At 37.8% G+C, this 24,967-nt stretch overlaps 1 protein-coding gene across 30 annotated transcripts in view; it reads left to right on the plus strand.

Moving 5' to 3' along the window:
* CR1 (complement C3b/C4b receptor 1 (Knops blood group)) overlaps window positions 1–24,967 on the plus strand; it is a 276,865-nt gene that overhangs the window by 96,304 nt on the left and 155,594 nt on the right. For 20 of the 30 annotated variants that reach the window (XM_049702725.1, XM_049702719.1, XM_049702791.1 and 17 more), the window contains 12 exons: window positions 133–309; window positions 399–501; window positions 1,701–1,786; window positions 3,597–3,815; window positions 5,833–6,012; window positions 6,605–6,704; window positions 9,855–9,940; window positions 12,025–12,423; window positions 13,920–14,096; window positions 14,185–14,287; window positions 15,685–15,770; window positions 22,338–22,437. In XM_049702725.1, the coding sequence (XP_049558682.1) occupies window positions 133–309; window positions 399–501; window positions 1,701–1,786; window positions 3,597–3,815; window positions 5,833–6,012; window positions 6,605–6,704; window positions 9,855–9,940; window positions 12,025–12,423; window positions 13,920–14,096; window positions 14,185–14,287; window positions 15,685–15,770; window positions 22,338–22,437 (1,816 nt within the window). Of the gene's footprint in view, window positions 1–132; window positions 310–398; window positions 502–1,700; window positions 1,787–3,596; window positions 3,816–5,832; window positions 6,013–6,604; window positions 6,705–9,854; window positions 9,941–12,024; window positions 12,424–13,919; window positions 14,097–14,184; window positions 14,288–15,684; window positions 15,771–22,337; window positions 22,438–24,967 lie in introns of those variants that run through there. The other 10 variants (XM_049702812.1, XM_049702817.1, XM_049702803.1 and 7 more) reach the window with 10 other exon arrangements.

Genomic DNA, 24,967 nt, shown 5'->3' on the forward strand with positions numbered 1-24,967 from the left:
AAAACGAGAGGGTGTTAGTCTACCAGATTTTTAAAAACAAATAGATTTATGCTGTTGATTGTCTTAGCCAGTTTACCACTGAGGAAAAGTTATTTTCACACAATTAACAGCACTTTGGTTCTCTTTCCCTAGTATGTCAGCCACCTCCAAAAGTCCCGCATGGTAAACACACCCCAAGCCACAGGAACAACTTTTCTTCTGGGCAGGAAGTGTTCTACAGCTGTGAGCCTGGCTATGATCTCAGAGGGGCTGCTTCTCTGCATTGTACGCCCCAGGGAGACTGGAGCCCGTCAGCCCCCAAATGTGCAGGTGCCTATACTGTCATCTTGTATGTGGATCAGTCTCTTTGTCCCTCACAGGAACATCTCACTCCTGTGTGTGTGTGTTTTTTTTCCTAGTGAAATCATGTGCTGACTTCCTGGACCAGTTACCTAATGGACATGTACTCTTTCCACTTAATTTTCAGCTTGGAGCAAAAGTATCCTTCGTTTGTGATGAGGGGTGAGTGTGAGTTTGCCTGGCCTACCGAGCACTGAAACTGAGGTCAATTCAAAAAGGCAAGGTTTAGTGTGATTTTTAAAATAGGAAATACTCAGGGATGTTAAATTTGGGGAGTGTATATGGGAAGTTAAGAGTAAGGAACAGGTGTAACTAATAACATAAGATATGAAGGAAAAACTGAAACGTATATTAGCTGGCATGCTTAAACACAAATACAACTACTGTTTAAGAGTATACATAGGTGACACATTAAGTGAAAAAATCATATTTTCCAAGCATAAAAGAAAAAGAGTAATTTGGAGAGTTCCAGAAAAAGTTTGATATGTGACAAAAATCTTATTAAAAATAAGATCATTTAAGAATTATTTCAGAAAAATTTTTAACCATCCAAAGTGAATTTTGTAATAAGAGAGAAAGTATAAGAATAAGCATTTTTCATCCAGTCATATATCACCTGGTTGATAACAGGCCAAGGGCTCTGAAATGGTATTATGGTGGCTGATATTAAAGTTTTAAGTAAGGTCATTCACTTGACCTTACACAGCATGCACATCTCTACATAGGAAGTATCAAGCATGGGCAACAAAGTACCTGATCTCAAAATGTTCCAAAGAATCCTTGACAGGCACCAAATAACATTTAGGAGAATTTTGTACAAGAGTCATTTCCAATCTCCTTTCGTTTTTCCCCCCAGAACATTCACGCTTACTCTTCCGTAGCCCAGCGTGCTGTTGTGAGCCTTCTGCATAACCACCACAAATATAGAGACAAAAGAACAATCTTTGTTCTCTTTCCAGCTATTCTCTGCTTGTCCAATGCAAACTGGGAGCTGTTTTACTAGCTGTTCCAGTGTCATCACTTGGAGGATGTTTTATTCCAATAATGACTAAGTAGATTTATCAGCTTTACCGTGGGATGCACAGTGACAGACTGATTTCTCTGAGCCTAGGTCCAGGATCACGGCGATGGCAGCTGTGCTACAACTGCCTTCTTCAACTTAGGCTGGGACTATATTATGTGACCACGTGACTGTGCTTTGCTGTTCTCCCTCACTGGAAGCTGTGACTTTTCCAGATTGATGTGGCCTCTGAACCTCTGCCACCTGCTGGTTTCAGATCCTCAAAATGCTGAGATTACTGCAAATGGAATGGCATTTTGGCTTAAGCAGCTCACATATTCACTACCATTTTCTTCCTTAGATTCCAGTTAAAAGGCAGTTCTGCTAGTTACTGTGTCTTGGTTGGAATGGAAAGCCTTTGGAACAGCAGCATTCCTGTGTGTGAACGTGAGTAGAAGGGATATCACTTCAGGCCAATCTCTCCCTTTAATCTATTTGGTAATTTGACCCATGGCCTCCCCAGCCGTGGTTCTTCTATTTTCTAATCTGAATTATTGATAAATAGTTGCTTATTTTAATAGCATTTTATTGTGGATCAATTTGTTGTGATGCACTTTGTTGTGCATCATGTGTTTTGAGAACTATCTGATCAATCTCTGTCAGTTAGAATTCTTTGTTTTACGTGATAAATCCTGCTGTAGTTTGTCTCTGAATCAGGAGAGATTAGCTAACGTGAAGCTTTGACAAATTTCTTTCTTTCTTTTTTCCTTCCTTCCTTCTTCCTTTTTCTTTTTTATGCCATCAAGGTGAAGTCATCTACAATATTCCTGTCTATTTGCTAATATACAAATATGAAACATTCATTCATTCAATTATTTATTGAGCACATACTATGTGCTTGATGTTCTTCCAGGCACCGGTGTTATAGCAGTGAACAAGATTAGCAAATTCCCTGTCCCATGTTATTTATACTCAAGTGGGAAGATGTACAAGAAAGAAAATAAATTAAATCTTATGGAGATGATAGGTCAGAGCAATGCAGAAATGAGGGGAAAGTGGGGAACAGCATTACACAGGGTGAGCAGTTTAATACTCCTTAAACTCTCAAAATTTGCATCTAAATAAATTATGCAAAGATTCAGAAATAATAAGCTGATTAAAAAATGAGTCTCCTATATGCAATGCCACCACTGATTTCTCCTAGTCCACCCATTTGTATTTTCCCCAATAGAAGATAGAACTTTGCCTCATCACTTGATCCTAAAGATTGGAAAATATATAAATTTTAAACTAATCCAAATTTTACTAAAATGTTTATGTTGCAAGAAATCTGCTCAGTTATCCTATGACACATTTTATAGTAAAACTTTATTAAAAAAACATAACTTCTGTATAGATCCTGTCATCCAAGAAACCCAACTTTCACTGAAGTAACATGACAAATGGCTGTCCACTGGCCTGGGTTAGAGCTCAGTTACTGATTGTACTATTCCTCTTACTTTTCATGACTGTTTCTAATTTAAGTAGCTTCTTACAAATCCCAAGCCTAATAAGAAACACTAAATAGAAATAAGGAAAGGACTGTTTAAACAGACAAGCAGATACCAGAAAGAAGTAACAATTTGAATCCTGACGGAAAGTAAAGAAATAAAAATAATAATAAGCAATCCCATGCATCAAAAAAAACAATAACAAAACAGTATGGATCATTTAGAGTTTTTACAATGAACCGTATATGTTTCAATTCATTGTGACAGCACTACTGTCCTAATCGGTTGATGGTCACTATGGGTAAGTTATTAAGGAAAGGTTTCATATGATTAGGTGATTAGTACATATGGAATACATTGTAGAAATATTTCCTGAGAATGTAAGTTCCCTGGAGAACAGAGACTTTATCTGTGCTCTTCACCATTTCATCCAGCCGGCCCTGACGAGTGGCTGACACAGAATAAGTGCCCAATGTGTTGATTAAATGAATGAGTTACTCTCCAATAGATTCTCTTTCTTCTTTAAAAGTTTTGGTACGTAATTAAAGGTGTAAAGTTTCTATCATCCAGAAAACTTAAAAGTCTGGAAGATTCAGGATAGGCAAATTCTTTTGTACTTTTTCAATTAAAAAAAAATGGGATTGAAATCTCACTTCACTTAGTCCATTCAGTGTTTTTAGGTAGTACCAACTATAACACCCAATGACTATAGATTACCTGTGGTGAAAACTCATGAATGACACTTAGAGCTTTTGCCTTCTTTCCAGAAATCTTGTGTCCAAATCCTCCTGATATCCTTAATGGGAGACACACAGGCAAACCTCTGGAAGTCTTTCCTTTTGGAAAAGAAGTCACTTACACATGTGACCCGCACCCAGAGAGAGGGATGATCTTCAGCCTCACTGGGGAGAGCACCATCCGCTGTACCAGTGACAGTCAAGGGAACGGAATTTGGAGCAGCCCTGCCCCTCGCTGTGGACCTCCAGGTTACTGCGTGCTACCCCACATTCCAAATGGATTCAGAATATCTATACCAGACTCTCCAAGTTTCCGTAATTACAATGTGGTGTTTATTTGTGCACTCGATACACTTAAATGCCAAAACAATAATAAATGGTTTTAAGATACATCAACATGTAAGATTCTGATGATCTTTGCTTCTAGAGGGCTGGTGAAAAGCAATGGAGGAAGTGGGTGGCAGTTCTAGTTCTAATTAGAATTAGAAGGAAAATGTTTTCAAAGCATAGGAACTGAAAGCAAATACCTATGAACCTTAACTAGCATAAGTTGTACCATCTTCACAGGTTTTGGAGAGAAGCACAGACCAGCAGAGAACAAAGCCTGGCAAAATCGCTTTTAATTGCCTATTTGTCCAGAGACCACTGTGTGTTCTCTCTGAAAACCGGGCTGCATTGTAAACAAAACACAAAGATTCTTTTAGCCAGTATGGGCTAAGTTCTAAGTTAAGATAAGGCTTACTTGCTCCTTAGCCCCGCACTAATTTCAGCTGTTGAAGTTTTCCCTCTTTGGTGGAAAGAAAAAGCAAAGCAATGTGAACTCAAGGGAAAAATGCAAAATAGAGTGTTTATTTCTAAGGTCTGGAGAAGGTATCCTAAGGTATCCAATACCACTATGACACCCACACTCAGGCAGTGAAGAAGGAAGGGGAAAGTAAATTGTCAAAGTGACCCTAGTCCCGGCATAACATACTGACTGCTGAGGAACTCTGAAATAAAAGAGCAGTTCTGAAAGGAAAGGGACCAAGAATGGATATTCAGAAGTCATTTTTGCCCTCACTCTCCTTCTGTAACACCATGGCTTCAGCTTGGGGTGTCCCTATGAGGCTGTTTACAAACACAGACACCTAGTTCAGATTCACTACATCGAAAGTGAAAGGCAATCTTCCCCTAAGTTCTATGACTTTTTTCACCAGTACCCTATGCTGAGATGGCAGTCCTAGTTTTATCAGCTAGATTTTTTAGACTGGAGACCTGCCAGACCATCTTCATGTGTGATTTGGCCTTGGGTAGTAGATTTTAGTCATAAGGGGAACTCCTTGAACTAGAAGCTAGTATAGCTAATATTCAAGCTCTAAAATGAAAAGAAACAGGCAATATAGATGGATGTATTTCCTGTGAAGCCACCTTGAAAATAAGCCAAATTTTCATATTGAGAAAAATCACTTAATTATATGTTAAAGAAATGAGAAATTGGTTTGCAAGTCTTCATACAGAGAATTATCTGGGTGCAGAATTGGCCCTAGCATAGCTTTTACTCTTTGAAAAAATAATTGAAAGGGAGGTGGAGGACAGCTGGAATAGAAACTAAAAGAGAAGTTAGTGTCAAAACCAAGTGGAAACGATTTCTATTTTTCCAAACATATACACTTTTTTGATTTCATACTACTTGAATCCAAAGTGAGTTTTCACTTCTCAAACCTAGAGCTTTAGGTGTAGGGGCTTGGAGCTAAAGCTAGAATTTGATTCAACATATACTTCACACAATGTTTCTGTTTTTGTTTTGTTGTTGTTTTTATTTTGAAGAGATGCTGTTTATTTCCTTGTTGTGTTGAAATAGCCAGCTTAGGAATCACACCTAGAAAGTGGTGGCTGCCTCCTAGTTTCAAAAAACATCTTGAGTCGTCCATTCTTGCTTGTAAGCATGGGTTTTGATACACTGAAGTACAAAGAAACCAGACCAGGTGTAACCTGGGCAGAAACACTCCTCTGTCTCCCTAAAAATGTGAAAAATTGAATTGGAGCTGTCTTTTACAGTAAATGATATGAGTAAAATGCCCAGATAGCAAAATAGCCTTCCGGATAGTATATTTTCTAATGGGCACATGCTAATGGAACTTTCCCTTCAAAGATTACAAGGAAATTATCTTTCCACAACTAAAAGTTTCTTTTGTTCTGATATCAAATCTAACAAGAAAGAGAAAAGGAAGAATGGCCTTGGGTATCTTTTTGTTAACTCTGATGTTCTTGATTTTTTGGTCTCTAGGTCACTGTAACACCCCAGATCACTTTCAGTTTGCCAAGTTGAAACTCCAGACCAATGAATCTGAGTTTCCCATTGGGACATCTTTAAAGTATGAATGCCGCCCTGGGTACCACAGGAAGTCATTCTCTATCACGTGTCTACAAAACCTCACGTGGTCAAGTGCCAAAGATGTCTGTAAACGTGAGTAAGCCCTGCATTGGAGCGTTCCTATGTTTGTCAAAGTATCTCTAGGATATTATTTAATTTCTCCAAATTTTAGAGATAAGAAAACTTTGTCAAACATGTTCACATAGGTGGAGGTCAGAGTTGGTCTTGTAGGTCACCCCTAATTATTGGTTGAAATGCTTGTCTCCTGAGAATGTTTCAAGGAATATTTGCAGGAGAACTCCATGTTTTTTATGGGGTAGTGAATAATGAATTACTCCAGATCAGGAAAAAAATCTGTAAGGAGACATAAACTGTTTGAATAACGAGGTAATAAAAACTTTTATACTGGTGGGATATAAGGCCACAAATGACCTTTATATTTAGATAAGAGATTTGAGGCACAGATAGGAGAGATTTAGAGGGGAGGTCTCTTTGAAAGTGGTGCTTAGTGGGTGGCTGATCCCGAGGCAGTCTGGTGAGGCTCCTCAAGGTGAAAAAATCTGTAGAACCATCAGAATTGCATGTGCTCTTCAGAAAGCTGCAGTCAGGTGGGGACTAACTTGTTATACACTAACAAAAGTTCAAATTACTCTTCCTGGCTCCAAAATTCTCTTTCTTTCCCAAGGTAAATCATGTAATACTCCTCCAGATCCTGTGAACGGTGTGGTGCACATAGATACAGACACCCAGTTCGGATCCAGAATCATTTTTGCTTGTAATAGAGGGTGAGTGGGCAGGACCATCTCTTGGTTCAAGAGTTCCAGGACAGCGATACTACCTTCTGGTCCTATCTTGGAAAAGAGGACTAGGCTATTACCATCTGTTCTCAAGAAGCTTGAACATAGGTGTTTAACTCCTAATTGAAATGGACAAAGGTATGACAAGATTTGAGGGGAAATCTGTCTCCTTGCTGGAAACCAGGACAGTACATACAAGAAAAGTGAGGTATTCACCAGGTAGAAAGGAAGAAAATGGGGGGAGGGCATAGTCAAACCGTACAAACAGCGCTTGCCTAGAGCAGGCATTGCTGAAAGAAAGGGGAAGGCCACGGAGCCACTGTGTAGAAAGCAGATCTTATAAGGTAACTGCACTCTTCGTTTGCTAGGGCTGCCATAACAAAGTAGGACAAACTGGGTATCTCAGAACAGCAACAAAAGTTTATTCTCTCAAGGTTCTGGAAGTTAGAGGTCCAAAATCAAGGTGCAGGCAGGACATGTTCCCTCCAGAGCCTCTGAGGGAGGATCCCTCCTTGCCTCTTCCAGATTATGGTGACCTCAGGGCTTCCTTGGCGTGTGGCGCATCACTCCCGTTTTTGCCCCTGTCTTCCCATTGCCATCTTCATTCTGTGTCTGTGTCTTCACATGGCACTCTCCTCTCTGTGTGGGTCTATGTCCAAAGTGCTCTCTTTTTGTAAGGACTCCAGTCATATTGGATTAGGGCCCACTCTAATAACCTCATCTTAACATGATTATATCTGCAAAGGCCCTATTTCCTAAAAAGGTCACATTCATGGGGATTGGGGGCTAGGGCTTCGACATACTTTTGGGGGTGCACTGCTCAACCCATAACAGAGTCCCCTGTGAAAATGTCAGACATAAAGTGTTTACTGGGCAGCAGTCCCACCCACAAGGGTGCTTACCCTTGCTCAGTCTCAACCCCACTCCCAGTGGGAGCAGCTGAACCAGTTAGAGAATATGGGCTAAATTTGCACTGCCATGATAAACACTGAAAAGGAACTTGTGGCCTTCAGCATATTTGCTAACCAAGGCCTTACAGATCATAGTACCTATAATCTGACAAAGTAAAATTAGAGTAAATCTAAACACTTCTGTCTTTCTCCGAGCATTTTTAAGTACAATCTATAAATTCTCTGTCTGTACCCTCTTTATATTGTATTACGGAATAAGAGTGAACCTCCCAATGGTATAAAATAGAAAACCGTTGAGCTTATGATATGTTACAGGAAATTAATGTAAAAAGAGCAATCTGAAAAATCAGAAGAATTGTCCTCTTACAAAATAGAGTTACTTCCAAGAAATAAGAGAAACTTTTAGAAATATCTCCTGTTTACGTTTTTAACAAGATTCAGTTGCACGCTGTTTCTGTGAAACTAGTTAGGAAATAGACAATGTTTGCATATGAATGAAAAACACAACTGTCAAACTAAAGAAAAATTCTGTGATAAACACACTGAATATTGTAGAAAATTAAAGCAGAGGGTAAGAAGATAAATTAATCAACTTCTCCCAGCATTAAGTGGAAAAGGATGCAGAAGAAGAGAAAAGAGAAGATATGTCTAAAAGAGTACTGGGATTCAAATTACATGTAACAAAAATTCCAGAAGGGAAAACAATAAGCCCATATTTAGCCATCACTAGGTAATCATCTGTATTTCAGGGATCATGAAAAAAACCTCAAGAATGCAGAAAGGAAATTAATAAATTATAATAGCTGCGAAAGAAATTAATTTGTATTGATATCACATTGATCCTTCACATCACTAAATTGCAGAAGATGGAGTTTCTAATGAGCTAAGCTAGTATTCACATCTAGAGGCTACAGGTGTACAGTAAAGGATAAGCAAGGACCTAAAAATCACACCTGTGTACCTTACAGGAAGCATACTTCCTGGGAGAAGGAAAAAGATAAACTCAGGCAATCCATAAGTATTTTCTTAAAGGATAATGATAAATGCTGGTGAGGTAGAAAATTGCCAAAAATCAAACAAAAGAAAAACAAATTTTTAAAAAAGTTCAAATATTTTCAACAAAGTTATAAAACTTAATACAATGACAGAACTAGTTGTTAAAAAGTGAAATTTGACAATGTAATCATAATCCAATAACAATTTCTGAAGTCATAAAATATATCCATAAAACTAGATAGAAGAAAGCAAAAAAAAAACATAGTCTAGACTTTTATTACATAGGAGATGGGTAGACTGTATATATTTTGACACCAAAATTGAGAAAATAGGGTTGAATACCTGTGTTGTGTATGTATTGGGTTGGCCAAAAAGTTCGCTTAGGTTTTTCCAGAGGATGTAGCGGAAAAACCTGAACGAACTTTTTGGCCAACTCAATATATAACACATGAAATGAAATTTCAAAGGAACAAAAATTGGTTATTTAGCTTCCAAATTATTAGAGCAACTGAAAGAGGTTCACCTATCTGGTTCATGTAGCAAATGAGAGGGAAGAAAAAGGAATAGCATGGACTATATCCATCTCATTCACCAGAAATAAGCCCCCTTATATTTGGGGCAGATCGGCTGTATTCACTGCTATGTGCTTACTACTGAACATCATGAAGGAACATTATGAAGTGATGACAAAAGCAAGATCAACCATACCATTTAGTTCAGTAAATTTGAATGGTTTAATATCCCTGTTAAAAAACAAAAGTTTCCAAATAGGATCAAAAGCATCACAAATCTTGTTGTATTTACAAGAAACATGCCTAAACTAAAATGCCATAGCAGTGTTAATATACAATATGTATATTTATGTATATCAGGAAAATGCAAAAAGAAACTTAAGTAACAATAATAATATAAGAAAAAACAGATTTTAAGAAGAAAATTATCAGGCAGGTCTACAAAAGTATTGTTTTATTTAGGTACTGGGTACAATCCAAAATGAAACCAAGAAATGAAGAAGCAGAGCGAGCCATGAGGAGTTAGAGAGGAAATATTCCTTTCAACAGTGAGAGGATAGAAAAAGAGAAATAAGAAAAGTCAGATAAAACAGGTGGAGTTTAGGCTAGTCCTTGAACTTCTTTCAGGTTGTAGCCTTTCAGATTTGCCATGCATGTATGCATGCTGAGGAAATTGATGGGATGTGTACAGCATGCCTATTTTTCATTTTTGGTTTCAGGTATCAACTCATTGGTCACTCAGCTGCTGAATGTATTATCTCAGGCAATACTGTCTTCTGGGATTCAGAGCCACCAATTTGTGAACGTGAGTTGAAATCTCTAGCCCCATTTATTCCATGCTCAATCCTACAGTTGGCCCCTAGAATTACAAAGGATAAATTTCATCCCTTTTGGCAATAGTATCCTTCTGATATTTGAAGAAAACACTCCTACCCTTAAAGGTGCTCACAATGTTCCAAGCTTCTAGTTCCTCCTGATTTTTCCTTATCCTAGGGTATAATTTATTTTAAATAATAGTTTGGAAGTCATTTAGAAGAGCACCCAAATTCTTCTTTTGTTGGTTGAACACCTTCCAGGTTGAAGATTGTTCTCTTTAGTGAAGTAAATGAATATAAGGTTAGTGAAAGTGCCTTCCTTCCTGTCTGTCAGCTCTTAATCCCAGGTCATCTGTTCAAGCGGTGGGCCCTCCCTGCTCTCTTATTCTTTGTCTGGACAGTGACATGCCATCTTTCCCATGAGTTGTTTGGAATATGAACTTTCTACACTTCAGGGCACATAGAGAAAGGAGCAGTTGCAAATTAACAAAGAACATAAAGATATAACCCTGGGTTTGGTGATAATATAAAAAAATCAGCTCGGTTCTTTGTGACCAGCTAGAGGGGTGGGATAGGGAGGGAGGGAGGGAGATGCAATAGGGAGGGGATAGGGGGATATATGTATATGTATAGCTGATTCACTTTGTTATACAGCAGCAACTAACACAACAATGTAAAGCAATTATACTCCAATAAAGATGTTAAAAAAAAAAAAGAAATCGACACTCTCCAACTCAACTGATAGTAGGATAAGTGGTAATGAATTTTCTAACAGGCCAGTACACAGTATGTATCAAAAACCTTAACTGTACGCAAGCCTTTAATCCAGAAATTCTACAGTTCATGACTTTAAAAAATCACCGTGGGTTTCTGCGAGGATTGATGTACAGATGTTGCCTATATTATTATTTTATGATAGTAAAAAATTCAAAAGAATCTAAATATTGTGCATATTTGCAAACAATGTTCTGGAAATAATCTACAAAATAATAATCTTATAAAGGTACACGGAATGTGTTCTAATAAAAAAAGTTTAAAATATGCCGGAATGCATTTGACAAGAGAGAGAACACTTTCAAATGGAATCAGTTAGTATGTTTGTACTCTGAAATATTACTTAGGCGACAAAGATATTTTAGAAAAAAAATATGTGTGTGTGTGTGTGTGTGTGTGTGTATTAATGATTGCACATTAAATAGTTAATAGTGATTCCTTCTAGATAATGGGCTTAAAGGTGATTTTTATTAATATTTTAGAAATTTTCTACAATAAATAGGCATCTTAAATATTTTCTTAAGCAAAATTAAATAAATAAGTGTCTACTTTGATATTCATGCCAAAAATGATAGAAATATTTTTTGTGCTCTGTAATGATTTAAACTGCCTAGAAATTATCTGTTACTTGAATATTAGATTAAATTTGTCGATAAGATTATCTGTGCTTCATACCTTTTTAGCAGTAGTGTTTTTGATATATTTTTTGCCACTTCTATATGCTACCTTTTCTTGAGTCAATATTGGCAAAATATATTTTCATTTCTAACATCCTCATTTTCAAGATTATTAGCATAGAGTAGATACACATTCAGTTATTTTTATTACTTCTGAATCTGTGATTGTTATGTTTGTCATGTGTAATATTGTGTATTTGTGTTTATTTTTTATTAGTTGTACCAGAGCTTTTGGGTTTTATTTATTTGATAGACTATATTGTATGCTATACCATATTAATAACCAATAGAATAAATCCAAATGCCCTCTACAGAGAAAGAATTGAATTAAAAATACTTAAATAACATATAACTTCTCACTTAAAAGGAGAAGTATGTGGACTATAATAATATATGGATACATTTATTGAAATAGCATTAATTGAGAAGAGCAGAGGTCATAATATTGTGGCTATCTAATCTGCGATTGTGTAAAAACATGTCTGTACATTAGCAAATATTAGACAAGAGCAGAAGTGTTCTGAATAGTGACATTTTGATCATTTTTTAAACTGGTTACCCAAATTCATAATTGGATATAACTTTAAGAAACTGAGGTTTTAACTTGCTGTCCCTTTTCCCAGGCATTCCTTGTGGGCCACCCCCGGCCATCGCCAATGGAGATTTCATTAGCACCGACAGAGAATACTTTCAATACGGAACAGTGGTGACCTATCGCTGCAATCTTGGAGAGAGAAGGCAGAAGCTGTTTGACCTCGTGGGTGAGCAGTCAATATATTGCACCAGTGAAGACAATCAAGTTGGCATCTGGAGTGGCCCTCCCCCTCAGTGCATTGCACCTAATAAATGCACGCCTCCAGTCATTGAAAATGGAATAAGGATGTCTGAGAACAAAAGCTTATTTTCTTTACGTGAAAGCGTGAGGTTTAGGTGTCAGCCCGGCTTTGCCATGAAAGGACCCTCCACTGTTGAATGCCAGGCCCAAAACAAGTGGGGGCCGGAGTTGCCCAGCTGCTCCAGGGGTGAGTCTGACTGAGGCTTTGAAGGGGCCTACAAATGACGTGAGTTGTAGGAGGATAGGGAGGTTAGTGTCGGTTCTCGGGGGAGGATGTGTGGTGAGCAGTGTGAGTAAATTTGGGGCAAGGAAGCACAAAATTAATAAAATGTGTGTTTGCACTTGTGTGTAAGTGCCTTCATTTTGAGAAGCAAGAGTTTAATTATTCAAGGAAGGAGACATTTGGGACTCTCATATTGAGGAATTCTCAAGGCAAAGTACCAGTTCCAATATCTCTCAGTTGTATTCAAGAATGATGTGGACTTTCTGGTCAGCTGTATAATAATCTTGTTTACTCTTTGCAACACTCCTTTGAAATAGTGCTATCCTTATATCCATAGGACAGTGAAGTTAGCTTGGTCTTTCAGAGGTTAAATACGTTGTCTAAATTATGTGCTACTACGTGGCATATCCAGGAATAGAATGCAGTGTGTCAGCCCCTAAAGTTGAATGCTCTGGTTCTTGACAGAACTTTGCTTTATAGAATTCTACTTTTATCAGCATCTATCACAGAAAGAAACTGGCTTATGAAGAAAGATATCATAGCCTCAGAATAGTGGCAAAGACTTTAGAGTTTGTTTTGGTCCACCTCCTACATTTTATCATTAGAAATCTGAAATTGAAAGTGCAAGTAACTTGCTCAAAGCCAAACAGATTTTTCATTCATCTTTAATTAGGTACAGGTTAAGTTGAAGTTCAAATGAGTTCTAATGCCCTTAGCACATACCAAAAGGACTGTGAATGGAGGCAGCCACACCTTGAGTTGAATATTCTCTAAGAAATGTGTCCTGTCATTACAAGGACTGGCTTATTTAGGGGATTTTGTTCTCAATGGCTGGTCTTGTCTTCTTATGCCACAATAGCTGGCATAAGAAGGACTGTAGAAGTGGATTGGTAAATATTGTGGTTGATACTAGGGACAGAGAGGGAGCTTACAGTTTTTCCACCAACCCATATCAGCCTTGTACAACCAATGAGAGGGCAGCTGGGAGGACAAACAGATACAGTATGGGTAATTACTACACTTTGATCATAGAAGTGTGAAAAAAAGAGATAAGGGGAAATCTGTTACAGGTTCAGGCTCAGGTAACCTTCTCATTACCTGAAAGATGAGGCTGTAAATTGTATTGCCTTTCTAGCAAATATGTGAGTTGGGTGGCCCACCAGTACTAGTGACTCTATACTAGAGAGCCAGCAGTGGAAGAAGAGACAGCATGCCTGGTGGACTAATGAATGTATTTTAGAACTTGTGCTGGGAAGGACTGGGTTCTAATTCTCTACCTTGTACTAGCTGTGAGGTTTTTGGCTACTTCTCTTCCCTATCCAGAACTTCCACATTAGTAAAACAAGGGGATTGGAGTATCATTTGACTTCCTTTGTTATACCTGTACCCCTTGGAAGGGTTAGAATTTAGCAAAAGGTATTTCTCTATAACTGACAGGTACTTTACTGTTCTTTACCCAGTATGTCAGCCACCTCCAGAAGTCCTGCATGGTAAACACACTCCAAGCCACAAGAACAACTTTTCTTCTGGGCAGGAAGTGTTCTACAGCTGTGAGCCTGGCTATGATCTCAGTGGGGCTGCTTCTCTGCACTGTACGCCCCAGGGAGACTGGAGCCCGGAAGCTCCCAGATGTGCAGGTGCCTATACTCTCTTCTGGTGTGCAGATCAATCTCTTTGTCCCTTACATGGCAGTCTTACTCTTGTTTTTTTTTTTTTTTTTTCTAGTGAAATCATGTGCTGACTTCCTGGACCAACTTCCTAATGGACATGTGCTCTTTCCACTTAATTTCCACCTTGGGGCAAAAGTGTCCTTCATTTGTGATGAGGGGTGAGTGTGAACTGGAAAAGAGACCAGGGCCACACTGCCAGATGCTGATATGCTGATGCCCTGGGCAATGGGTTTTATCCAAACAGGAGGCTGACTAATGGAGAAAAAGTACTAAAAGAGGCTAATATCTCAAACAGTGATTGGGAAGTATGGTAAGAACCAGATGCACCATGAATAGATGCTTAAAAAGGAAAAGTGGTAAATATACTGAACAGTAGAAACATAACAACAGAACTTGAATATTTAGGTGGAACATTAAGTGTTTGGATAAAAGGGATAAATAGTAATTTGTAGGCATGAAGAGATACATATTCCAGAGGTTAAGTTCGATATATATATATATATATATACTCATATATATGTGTATATATATATATACACATATATATGAAAGAAAGTTATTTATAAGACAGATGACAGGCAAGGATTGTGTCAGGAAATTTTTTAACCAATCATTAGTGGCATTTGGAATAGGAACAAAAGAGTAAGCAGAAGTATTTTTAATCTGTAATAATTACATATCATCTAATTAGTATTAGGCTGTGTTGAAAGAGCATGAAGACTGCTGTTCATATTTCAAGTAACATCATTAACTCTTTGTGTGAATCTAAATGATCTTGATATTATGTTCCAACACCATTGGCGGGTAAAAAGCATGGACAATAGAGCAGTTGTTCTCAGTATATTCCAAGGACTCTTGACAAGCATCAATTACCAGTCACCCAATAAAGACCCAGAGGCAATTCAGGAGCCACTGGTCTGACAATAAACCAGATGTTTTAGGATGATTGTACTCCAAGGAATCCTGTCTCCTCACCGTTTCTTATTTTTCCTAGATAATTTGGCTTTACTCTTCAGTAATCCAGATATGTCAGAAGTCTCATTCAGGAACGTTCTAAATGTATTGGCAAAAGGAACAGTCTCTGATATCTTTCCTCATGTTCTCTGATTTGCTTAAATCAGGAGTTGTTTTCCTCCTGGATTACTGAAAGAGGAAAATGCCACGCTTTGCATTAGAGGACAAAGTTTCTCCTAATGACAAATGGGGTCTTGTTAGAGAGCAGTCAGGGTAAGATGGTCTCCTGAAGGTCCAGGACCAGACTAAGGAAATGCCTGTCTATGTTTTTTGTACCTTCTTTAGTTCAGGCAAGTCTGATTACTGAGCTTTGACAGGTGTCATTGCTTTGTCCTCATTGGAAGCAGCAATTTTTTAAAATGTTTTGGTTTATGAGCCTCTATCAGCTGAGAAACAAAATGGGCTGAGCTTTTTCTTTCATTTGGGATTTAACTTAGGCATTAAATTGTGTTTTAGCAGAAGGGAAGTAGCTGAGATCTGTCAATGGATGGAAGAGAGAAATGGTGTGCTCATCCAGTCACTACTGCTTTTTGTTCCTTAGGTTCCAGTTAAAGGGAAGCTCAGCCAGTTACTGTATCTTGGTTGGAACAAAAAGCCTTTGGAATAACAGTGTTCCTGTGTGTGAACGTAAGTAGAAAGAATATCTGTTCAGGTCTGCATCTTTCTCCTTGTTTTTTTCATTTTCTTGTTGCATTTTACCACATGAAATTATCTAATGTCTGTCCCTCTGTTTATTTTGTTTTTGATACAAGTATTTATTGTTGAAATAGTTACAAAGAATGTTTTTTGGGGAAATAAACCTGAACATCATGGACTTTATGTGTCATTCTATAAATATTTATAAACGTACTATGTGCTATAAATGGGAAGAAATGCTTCACAGATGGGGAGAAATTTATGGCCTGAAGCTTTGTCAAATGTTCCCTTTTTCCTTCTCAAAAATGATAGTCACACTTCAGCTTTTTTTATCCTTTCTTCAATCATCAATCCATCATATACACATTCTTTCAACAGATTTTTTTTTTAGTAACTACTATGTGCCAACCAGTCTTCTAGATACTAGGAATATGCCTGTAAACAAGACAGACTAGGTCCCTGCTCCAATGTTGTTTATATTCTTGTGCAGGGAGAAAGGCAAAATATATACATATATATATATATATATATATATATATATATAAAAGAAGTAAACAAACACATAAATAGACAATTTCAAATAATACTAAGTGCTATTAAGAAAAAAACAGGGTAATGCAAAAAATAGTTGTGTAAATGGGAAAAAGGAATTCCAGAAAAAAATTGTTTCCATTTAAAATAAAATGATTAAGGAAGAAAAAGAGAAAATAACATTTGAGCATTGATGAAAATTGATTGATTACCAATGTGCAAAGATAGAGGAAGAACTTTCCATGCAGATGGAGCAGAAACTACAAAGGTCCAAGGCAGAAGTGTTCCTGGCATTTTCTTTGAAAAGCCTGCTCCTGACATTTCTCAGAAGTCAACATGGCTGATGTTCAGTGAGCAAATACAGAAGTATACAAGAGCAATAAAAGAGAATAACTCTATACTCTGTAAGAATTTAGGTTTTCACTCTAAGCAAGATGAAAAGCCATTGGAGTATTATGAGTAGAAAAGTAACATGATCTAACTTTTTTTTTTTTTGCGGTACGCGGGCCTCTCGCTGTTGTGGCCTCTCCCGTTGCAGAACACAGGCTCCGGACGCGCAGGCTCAGCAGCCATGGCTCACGGGCCCAGCCGCTCCGCGGCATGTGGGATCTTCCCGGACCAGGGCACGAACCCGTGTCCCCTGCATCGGCAGGCGGACTCTCAACCACTGCGCCATCAGGGAAGCCCCTCTAACTTACTTTTAATGATTTCACTCTGGCTACTCTAGAGAGAGCTGAGTTGAAAGGATGTATCTTAGATTGAGATTCCCCAAAAAACAGTGCCAGAGACAAAGTTTGAGTTATAATGCTCTACTGGAGGGTATAGTCCCAGGGCAGCAAAGGTGAAGGAAAACAAAAAGGGAGGTGGAGAGGAAAGAAAAGCAGATAAATAAAAGAGATTGTGTTATTGAAGTGGCCATAAGCTTCACAAGAAAGACGGCTGGTTGTTTGGCCATATAGGACATCTCCAGAGAGATTCTGTGGAACCAGAACTGACCATTAGAAGAGAAAGAACGAGCAACTTATCTGCTCCGTCTTTCCTGTCTCTCATCTTCTGTTTATTCCAAGGCTATTAAGTCCTTGGATTTCATGTTGTATTATTTCTCTCCCTGATCAGACTCTGGGGACACTAGAGCCCATGATCTGTTGCCTGGTACTCCACCTAAGCCAGGAAGTGATAGAAGGAGCCAGAGTGGACATGGATCCAGTCACTTTGGCTTCGATTTAGAACTACTGTGACCTCCACTGCAGTGGTACAGCAGAGGCTGTGCAGAAGCCCATCTCACCCTTGGGGGTGCTGACACAGCCAGTGTTGTCAGGAAATGAGGTAGCAGTGGTATCAGCACTCTCAATTGAGAAAGCAACTGAAGGCCCAAAAGATACCTGTAGCCAAGAAAATCTGAGGGTAGAGCTGAGGATACAAGCTGGGAGGCTATTGCAAAAATCTAACCAGAGATGTTGGCCCAGGATAACACTGAGAGAAGTGATAAGCAGTATTCAAATTCTGGATATATTCTGAAGGTAGAAATGACAGGATTTGCTGATGGTTTAGATATAGAGTTTAAAATAGAGATTAAGTGAGATCACCCAGAGAGTGAATGGGGCCAGAGAATAGATGCATGGCCTGAACCTTGTAAATTCAACATTAAGATGTTGGAAAGATTAGAAGGAATCAGAAAAGGAGATTAAGAAGAAGCAGCCAGTGTGTTGAGAGAAAACTCAGGAGGATGAGGTATCTTGGAAGACAAGTGGAGAACTTTGTTTAAGGAGATGAGTCTCAGAAACTGCGTTATATTCTTCAGAGAGGTCAAATAATATGAGGACAGAAAATTATCATTGGGTTTAGCGACTTGGAGGTAATGAATGACCTCGATAAAAGCAGTTCAGTAGAGTTGTGGGGGCAAATGCCCGATTGGAATGAGTTCAAGGGATAATGAAGGGGAGGAAGGACAGACCATAGACAACATCTTAGAGGACTTCTAATGTAAAGGGGGTAGAGAAAAGGGACTACAGCTGCAAAGGGAAGTGGGATTAGGGAGCTTTTTCTTTTTTCATGACAGAAATGTAACCTGTTAAATAGAGAAACACTACTAATATATCCAATCTGTACATTTATTTCTTCACTAAATCACCAGGATGTTGCTTCATCTTCTGATTGTAATGACTGAAAGATATATATTTATTTTTTCAAATGAATACTTTGCTTTAATATTATTTGAATATATTGTACTGATTTATGTAGTGAAACCATAGTTACATCTTTCATGTTTGAAAGTCAGCTATTTGAAAATCTTAATGTAATTCAGAAACACGAAAGAAAGAAAGAAAGAAAGGAAGGAGGGAAGGAAGGAAGGAAGGAAGGAAGGAAGGAAGGAAGGAAGGAAGAAAAGAAAGAAAGAAAGAAAGAAAACTACTCCCATGAACTCAAGGATATACCTAAAATCACTTAATAGAGTGTAAACATTGGTTAAGCTATTCCACCCTTTGAATAGTTAGTTTATCCATAAGTCTTTCAAGCTGCAGTATCCTCTTCCTAAATACAGATCAGATCAGAAGGGGAAAGGAGCATCTCTAAATACATAACGCTCAAAAGAAGAAATGTGTGTTTCTTCAATGATAAAAACAAACTGTAAAACCTATAAGTATCTTAAAAGTCAAAACATTTTTGAGCCTTTGGAGCACGCACTGGAGTATGGAGATGTTTCATTTCACTGTGGCAGCATTTCTGTAACCATCCATTTTGCTTTTGAGAATAACAGCCTCAAGGTATCAAGAAAAGATTAAATCATGGATAGACAAATAGTAAATGTATATATTTGGAATATATTTGGAAAAAATTCTCTAGGATGAAGATCCTTGATGTTAAAAGATCTCACCTATTTTGTGCTTAAAATAGTACTTGCTGTATAGTAGGTGCTCAAAAGAAAGAAAAAAAACCTTGGTGAAATAATGGATAATTTCCTTGTTAAATGGATGTGGTTAAGAAGATTTTTGTTTATTTAAGCCTCAATTATCCAGAAGGCTTAACTCGCTGAAGAGTTCAGGATGCTTAAGTCCCTTTTAGACTTTTATAATAAAAATTGATTTTGATGTAACTTCATTTAGCTGCATCTCAGCAGTGTCCTAATATATTTATATTGTAGTTTGTACTCTCCCTAAGAGTTTAATTGTTGTTGAACTGGCAACACAGTCACAGAATCCCACAATTGTGAAATCGACTCAGATGAAAATTTAAGCATTTTAATGTAACTTTTAGCTCTTTTAGAAATCTTTTGTCCAAATCTGCTGGCTATCCTTAATGGGAACCACACTGGAACTTCTCTGGGAGGCATTTCCTGTGGAAAAGAAATATCTTGCACATGTGACCCCCACCCAGATAGAGGGATGGCTTTCAATCTCTTTAGGGAGAGCACCATCCACTGCACAAGTGACAGTCAAGGGAATGAGATTTGGAGCTTCCCTGACCCTCACTGTGAACTTTCTGGTCCTGTTGGTCAGTGCCCACCCCTATATACCCTAAATGGGTTCAGAACACCTGGACCACATCCTTTATATTTCTATAATGAGATATGGTGTTTTCTTGTGAGGTTAACTTTGTCATAAGTGGAAGTGTCGAAATTACATGCCATAGCTAAAACAGATATTTCCAGCAGTGCCAAGGTGTTTAACTAGGTAAGATGCTAATCATTCTACTTGCTGGTGGAGTGGTGAGGAGAGTGGGGCAAGAGAAGAATAGAAGCTGGGGTAGAGTGGGGGTGTGGCACCAACCTTGGAATACCGCATCATTGGCAGGGGAGCCCTAAGATAGAAGAGCAATCCAGTGAGAAAAGGCTACACATGATGAGAGGCATTTAACCTTTCCTTGATCTTCCTCACCCTCCAACTGGATAGTAGATATCAGAATCCAGTGAGATTTCTTTAAATGCAGTTGCCTAGGTCCCCAGCCAGGCTTATTGAATGGGCAAATAGAAGCAGTCGCCACCAAAGAGGAGATAGTTGAGTTCAGACTCTATTTCAAATTATGCAGCACACAGTATACCCTCTCATAAAGAAGACCTAGCTTCTTAGAGGAAGCTACTGAATGGCTTAGTCTGTTTTGTCCTTGTCCTTGAATATCTGCATCAGAATGAGAAGAGTGGTCTATTAGTATCCTAGGTCTGCCATAAACCATGAACTAGGTAGCTTAAAACAACAGAAATTAGTTCTCTCACAGATCTAGGGGCTGGAAGTCTGAAATCAAGGTGTTGTTAGGGCTGCACTCTCTCCTATGGCTCTAAAAGGAGGATCCTTCTTGCAGCTTCTGGTGGCTCCTAGCATTACTTGGCTTGTGGACACATCACTTAAATCCCTGCCTCTGTCTTCACATGGCCTTCTCTCCAATATCTCTGTGTCTCAAATCTCCACTTCCTCTCTCTTAAAAGCACAGGGAGCTCAGCTTGGTGCTCTGTGATGAGGTGGGATGAGGTGCTGTGTGATGCTCTAGATGGGCGGGATGGGGGTTGGGAGGGAGGTGCAAGAGGAAGGGGATATATGTATACATATAGCTGATTCATTTTGTTGTACATCAGAAACGAACACAACATTGTAAAGCAATTATCCTTCAATAAAAAAAAATAAAAGCAAAAAAATAAAAGGACATCAGCAGTCACTGGAGTTAGGGTTCACTCTGGTAATCCAGGATAATTTCATCTCAAGATCATTACCTTAATTGTATCTGAAATGACCCTTATTCCAAATGAGTTCCCATTCTGATGTTTTAGATGGTTGTATCTTTGCGGGGGACATCATTCACCCACTACAAGTGGTGACTGCTATTTAGTACCAGAGAAGCAGCTTATGGTAGGCATCCTGAGACTGAGGTAGGGAGGACTAAGTGAAAAGAGACAGTAAATATGTCTTAATATACGTGAGTATGTTAATACCAGTAAATGAGGATGTAATGGTTAACTTAACTCTAGATAAAGGCACCCTGATAGAAGGCCTGGCATGTGAAACTATTGACTAAAACTCTTGCTCTGAACAGAAAGGCCAAAAAGGTGAATAGTCTTCCAAGCAGTAAAAATTTCCTGATGGGTAGATGCTATTGTAAAGCACCATCCTAAGGTAACTTCAGGGGTTACCTTAGGGGAAGAAACTCTTTTGCCATTATTATGTCTCTCTTTCTGTGATCCCATCTATCAGCTCAATTGGAGAGAAAGAGGAGATAGGGTGGAAGTCTCTCTGCTTACTTTGATATTTCTGTGGTTTTGGTCTTCAAGTATTGTAAAGCCCCTAAACAGTTTCCATTTACAAAGCCTACAATCCTGACTGATGAGTCTGAGTTTCCAGTTGGGACATCTTTGAATTATGAATGCTTCCTTGGGTATTTTGAAAATATGTTCTCTATCACCTGCTTAGAAAACTTGGTCTCGTCAAGTGCCAAGATATTTAGAGATATGAGTAACCCCTTCCTGGGAGCCAATTTATGTATATCAAAGAATCTGTGAGATCTGATTTAATTTGTTCAAATTTTGAAGGTGAGACATCTAAGTTTGCCCAAGGTATTTAAATGGAGGGTGGACTTGTAAGTCATCCCTTCTTATTGCCTTGCATTTCTACACCTTGACTAGATATTCATTTCATAGGAATGGCTCTCACAAGAGGAATTGGAGAAAAATTTTCCATTCACTGGGGGTTACACTTGGTGGCTAAAACCATGAAATGAATAAAACAGGGGCACAAGAAAATTATGTGGGTCACAGTGAATTGTGCTTGGCTAAGATAGGAGGAAAATCCCAAATTTAAGGCCTTTGATTTAGGCTGATGGGATGGAAAACCACAAATGACCTTTATTGGGTGATGCTCATTGGTCGTTTTAAAAGCAGGTGCCCTATAGCTACTTGTATGGTGAGTTTCCTCAAAGTGGTCAATTCTGTAGAACAATCAGAAGTATACAGGCTGTTCAGTATGCTGCACTCCAGTCTGAATCTTAAAAACAAATGTAAATTGAACTGTACACCTCATCCCAAATTCTGCTTCTTTTCTGTAGGAAAATCATGTGGAAAACCTCCAGAACCCTTCAATGGCATGGTTTATATAAACACAGATACCCAGTTTGGATCAACAGTTAATTATTCATGTAATAAAGGGTGAGTTGGGAGCACTATCTTTGGAATGTGAGTTGCAGAACAGCAATGCCAACCTTCCACCCAGTCTAAGATATGCAAACCAGACTACTGACGTATGTACTTCAAAAAGTAAGCAATAGGACTTTTGGGTAGAGATGGTAGCTTGAACAACATAGGCATTTGACCAAGGAATCTATAAAAAGAAGGCGCAACGTGTACCTGTATTAAAACTAGGGGAGGGCGCCATGCTTCTGCTGAAGGTAGTACATGAGAAAGATATTCACTGAATAAAAAGGACCAGCTTGCCAAATAAAAGGAAAAATGCTGGTTGAACCATGCAAACATCCTTAACAGGTTAGCGGGTGTATAGCTGATTAGAGGATCCTGGGGCAGGGTTTGGGAGGATAAATATTAAAGGTAACAGCAGCTCTGGGAAATGTAAGTGTTAAAGTGCACACAGAGTGGGGACCTTAAGGGAGTTCTTGCACTTGACTTTTCCCTGGAATGGGGAAACATGCTAGAAGCCATTGCCTCAACTTAGAGGGAGCAATTAAAGAATGTTTACTAATTTTCAGTTGGCAAAATAACTTAGAGGGAAAAAAGATACCTATATTAAATCTTCCTGCAAAAACTGTCCCTAGTCATCGGCCCCATGCTATTCTGCCCAAGCTATTATACCTATGATCCAGCAAGTTTAAACTAGGATAAATCAATATTCACCCCTTCTCACTTTGTCTGAGCTTGGGAGACTTAAAAACTTTCCATACAATCTCATCACCAGTCCCTTCTCACCTCCCCTCAGAAATAAGCCTAAAACTCTCTTTGTGGTGAGCAAGCCAAAACATCATTAAATATAAGGTAAGATACAGCAACTGAAAATAAAAAGACCAATTTGAGAAATCAGAGAAAATATTCCTCTATAAATCAGAGTATTCCAATAAACATGGGAATAAGCTACAAAATAAGATATTAGAAATCTCTCATATGTGTTTATAACATAGAATCTATGAAAGGCATTTATAAGATTTACTGATCTGATATTAGGAAAATTTACCTATGGATAAAACACACAGGAATCTAAAAAGCAGCAATAATCAGGAGATTGAATCCAGGAAAAAAACAAAGAGATCATTAGAAAATAAGATTAAATTCTCCAGAATTAATCCAGGACAAAACTGGAAATTATACACATATTCACTCACACACAATCTAGATATGAGAAAAACAAAAGAAACCAGAAAAAACTGAAGCATTAATTAGCACATAATGGAAGATAGTTTCTCAGACCAGAATAAAAAAGCCTAGATCGTTTGAATCTTTAAGGCTTACTAAACAAATGCAAGGTTAATGGTAAGAGGCACTGGCCCTACATGAAGGAAATGTATGAAATTCAGATACTGAATAAAAATACTGCAACTATCGAGAGATAAACAGAAAAAGAAGAACTTCATTTTGGCATCAAAAGCCTCTTCCACACACTAAATTACAGAAATTAGTGTTCGAGAGAAAATATTATGCCATAAAATATCTGTGCTCAGCCAAGCTGTCATTTATCTCCAAGGCACAGATATATAGTCTTACATGAGTAAGAACCCAAAACATATGCCAATTAGATATGCTTCCTGAAAAAAGAATAATTCTCACAAAAATATGAGTAAATTTTTGAAAGAAGAAATCAAAGAAATAGTAGTGAGTCACAAAACTATTTAAACAGAGTTAAAGTTGTTATTTTTAGTATGGTTGTGAAACTAAATATAATGGCAGAACTAATTCTTAAAAGAAAACTCATGTATGAAAGGAAGTATAGTAAACTTGATATAAAATAATAGATTTTTATCACAACAACTAGGAAGTTGGTGATGCAGTAAAATAAATAAATAAATATATATATATATATATATATATATGCTTAACTTATAATACATACAGATAAGTACATATTCTTGACATGATAAATAAAGAAGATAGATATTATTCCATGCTAGTATAAATCAAAATATATAAATTCAAAATCACAATGGCAATCAAAAAAGCACAACCACTTGGTCCATATGACAAAAGAGGGGTAAGAAAAGGAAGAACTAGGAAGCTTTCTATCTCTCTTACTGGAAACAGCATCAGCAGAGCAAGAATGGAGCTCGTTTTATACAGTACTGAGTTCCAACCCTGGGAATTGTTAAATAAATAAAAGGAAAGAACACTATAAGCAAGATAAAATGTGTAAGTTATTACAGTACGTGTGATGGCTTAAATTCCCCTTTTGAAGAACAATGCCTTCTAAATATAGTCAATAAAAACTTCAAACTACATGATAATTAAAAGACACATTTCTAAAATAAAATAATAGAAAAATTCCATTTATAATTGTATCAAACAATAAAATCCTTAGACATAAATTTAACCAAGGAGACATAAGACTTATACACTGAATACTATAAAACATTGCTGAAAAGAAGTTAAAGAAGACTTAATAAATGGAAATACATTCATATTCTTGGATTGGAAGACTTAGTATTGGTAAGATGAAAATACTGCCCAAAGTGATGATATA

Source organism: Orcinus orca, chromosome 1 (genome assembly GCF_937001465.1).
Source record: "Orcinus orca chromosome 1, mOrcOrc1.1, whole genome shotgun sequence".
Taxonomy (NCBI): domain Eukaryota; kingdom Metazoa; phylum Chordata; class Mammalia; order Artiodactyla; family Delphinidae; genus Orcinus; species Orcinus orca.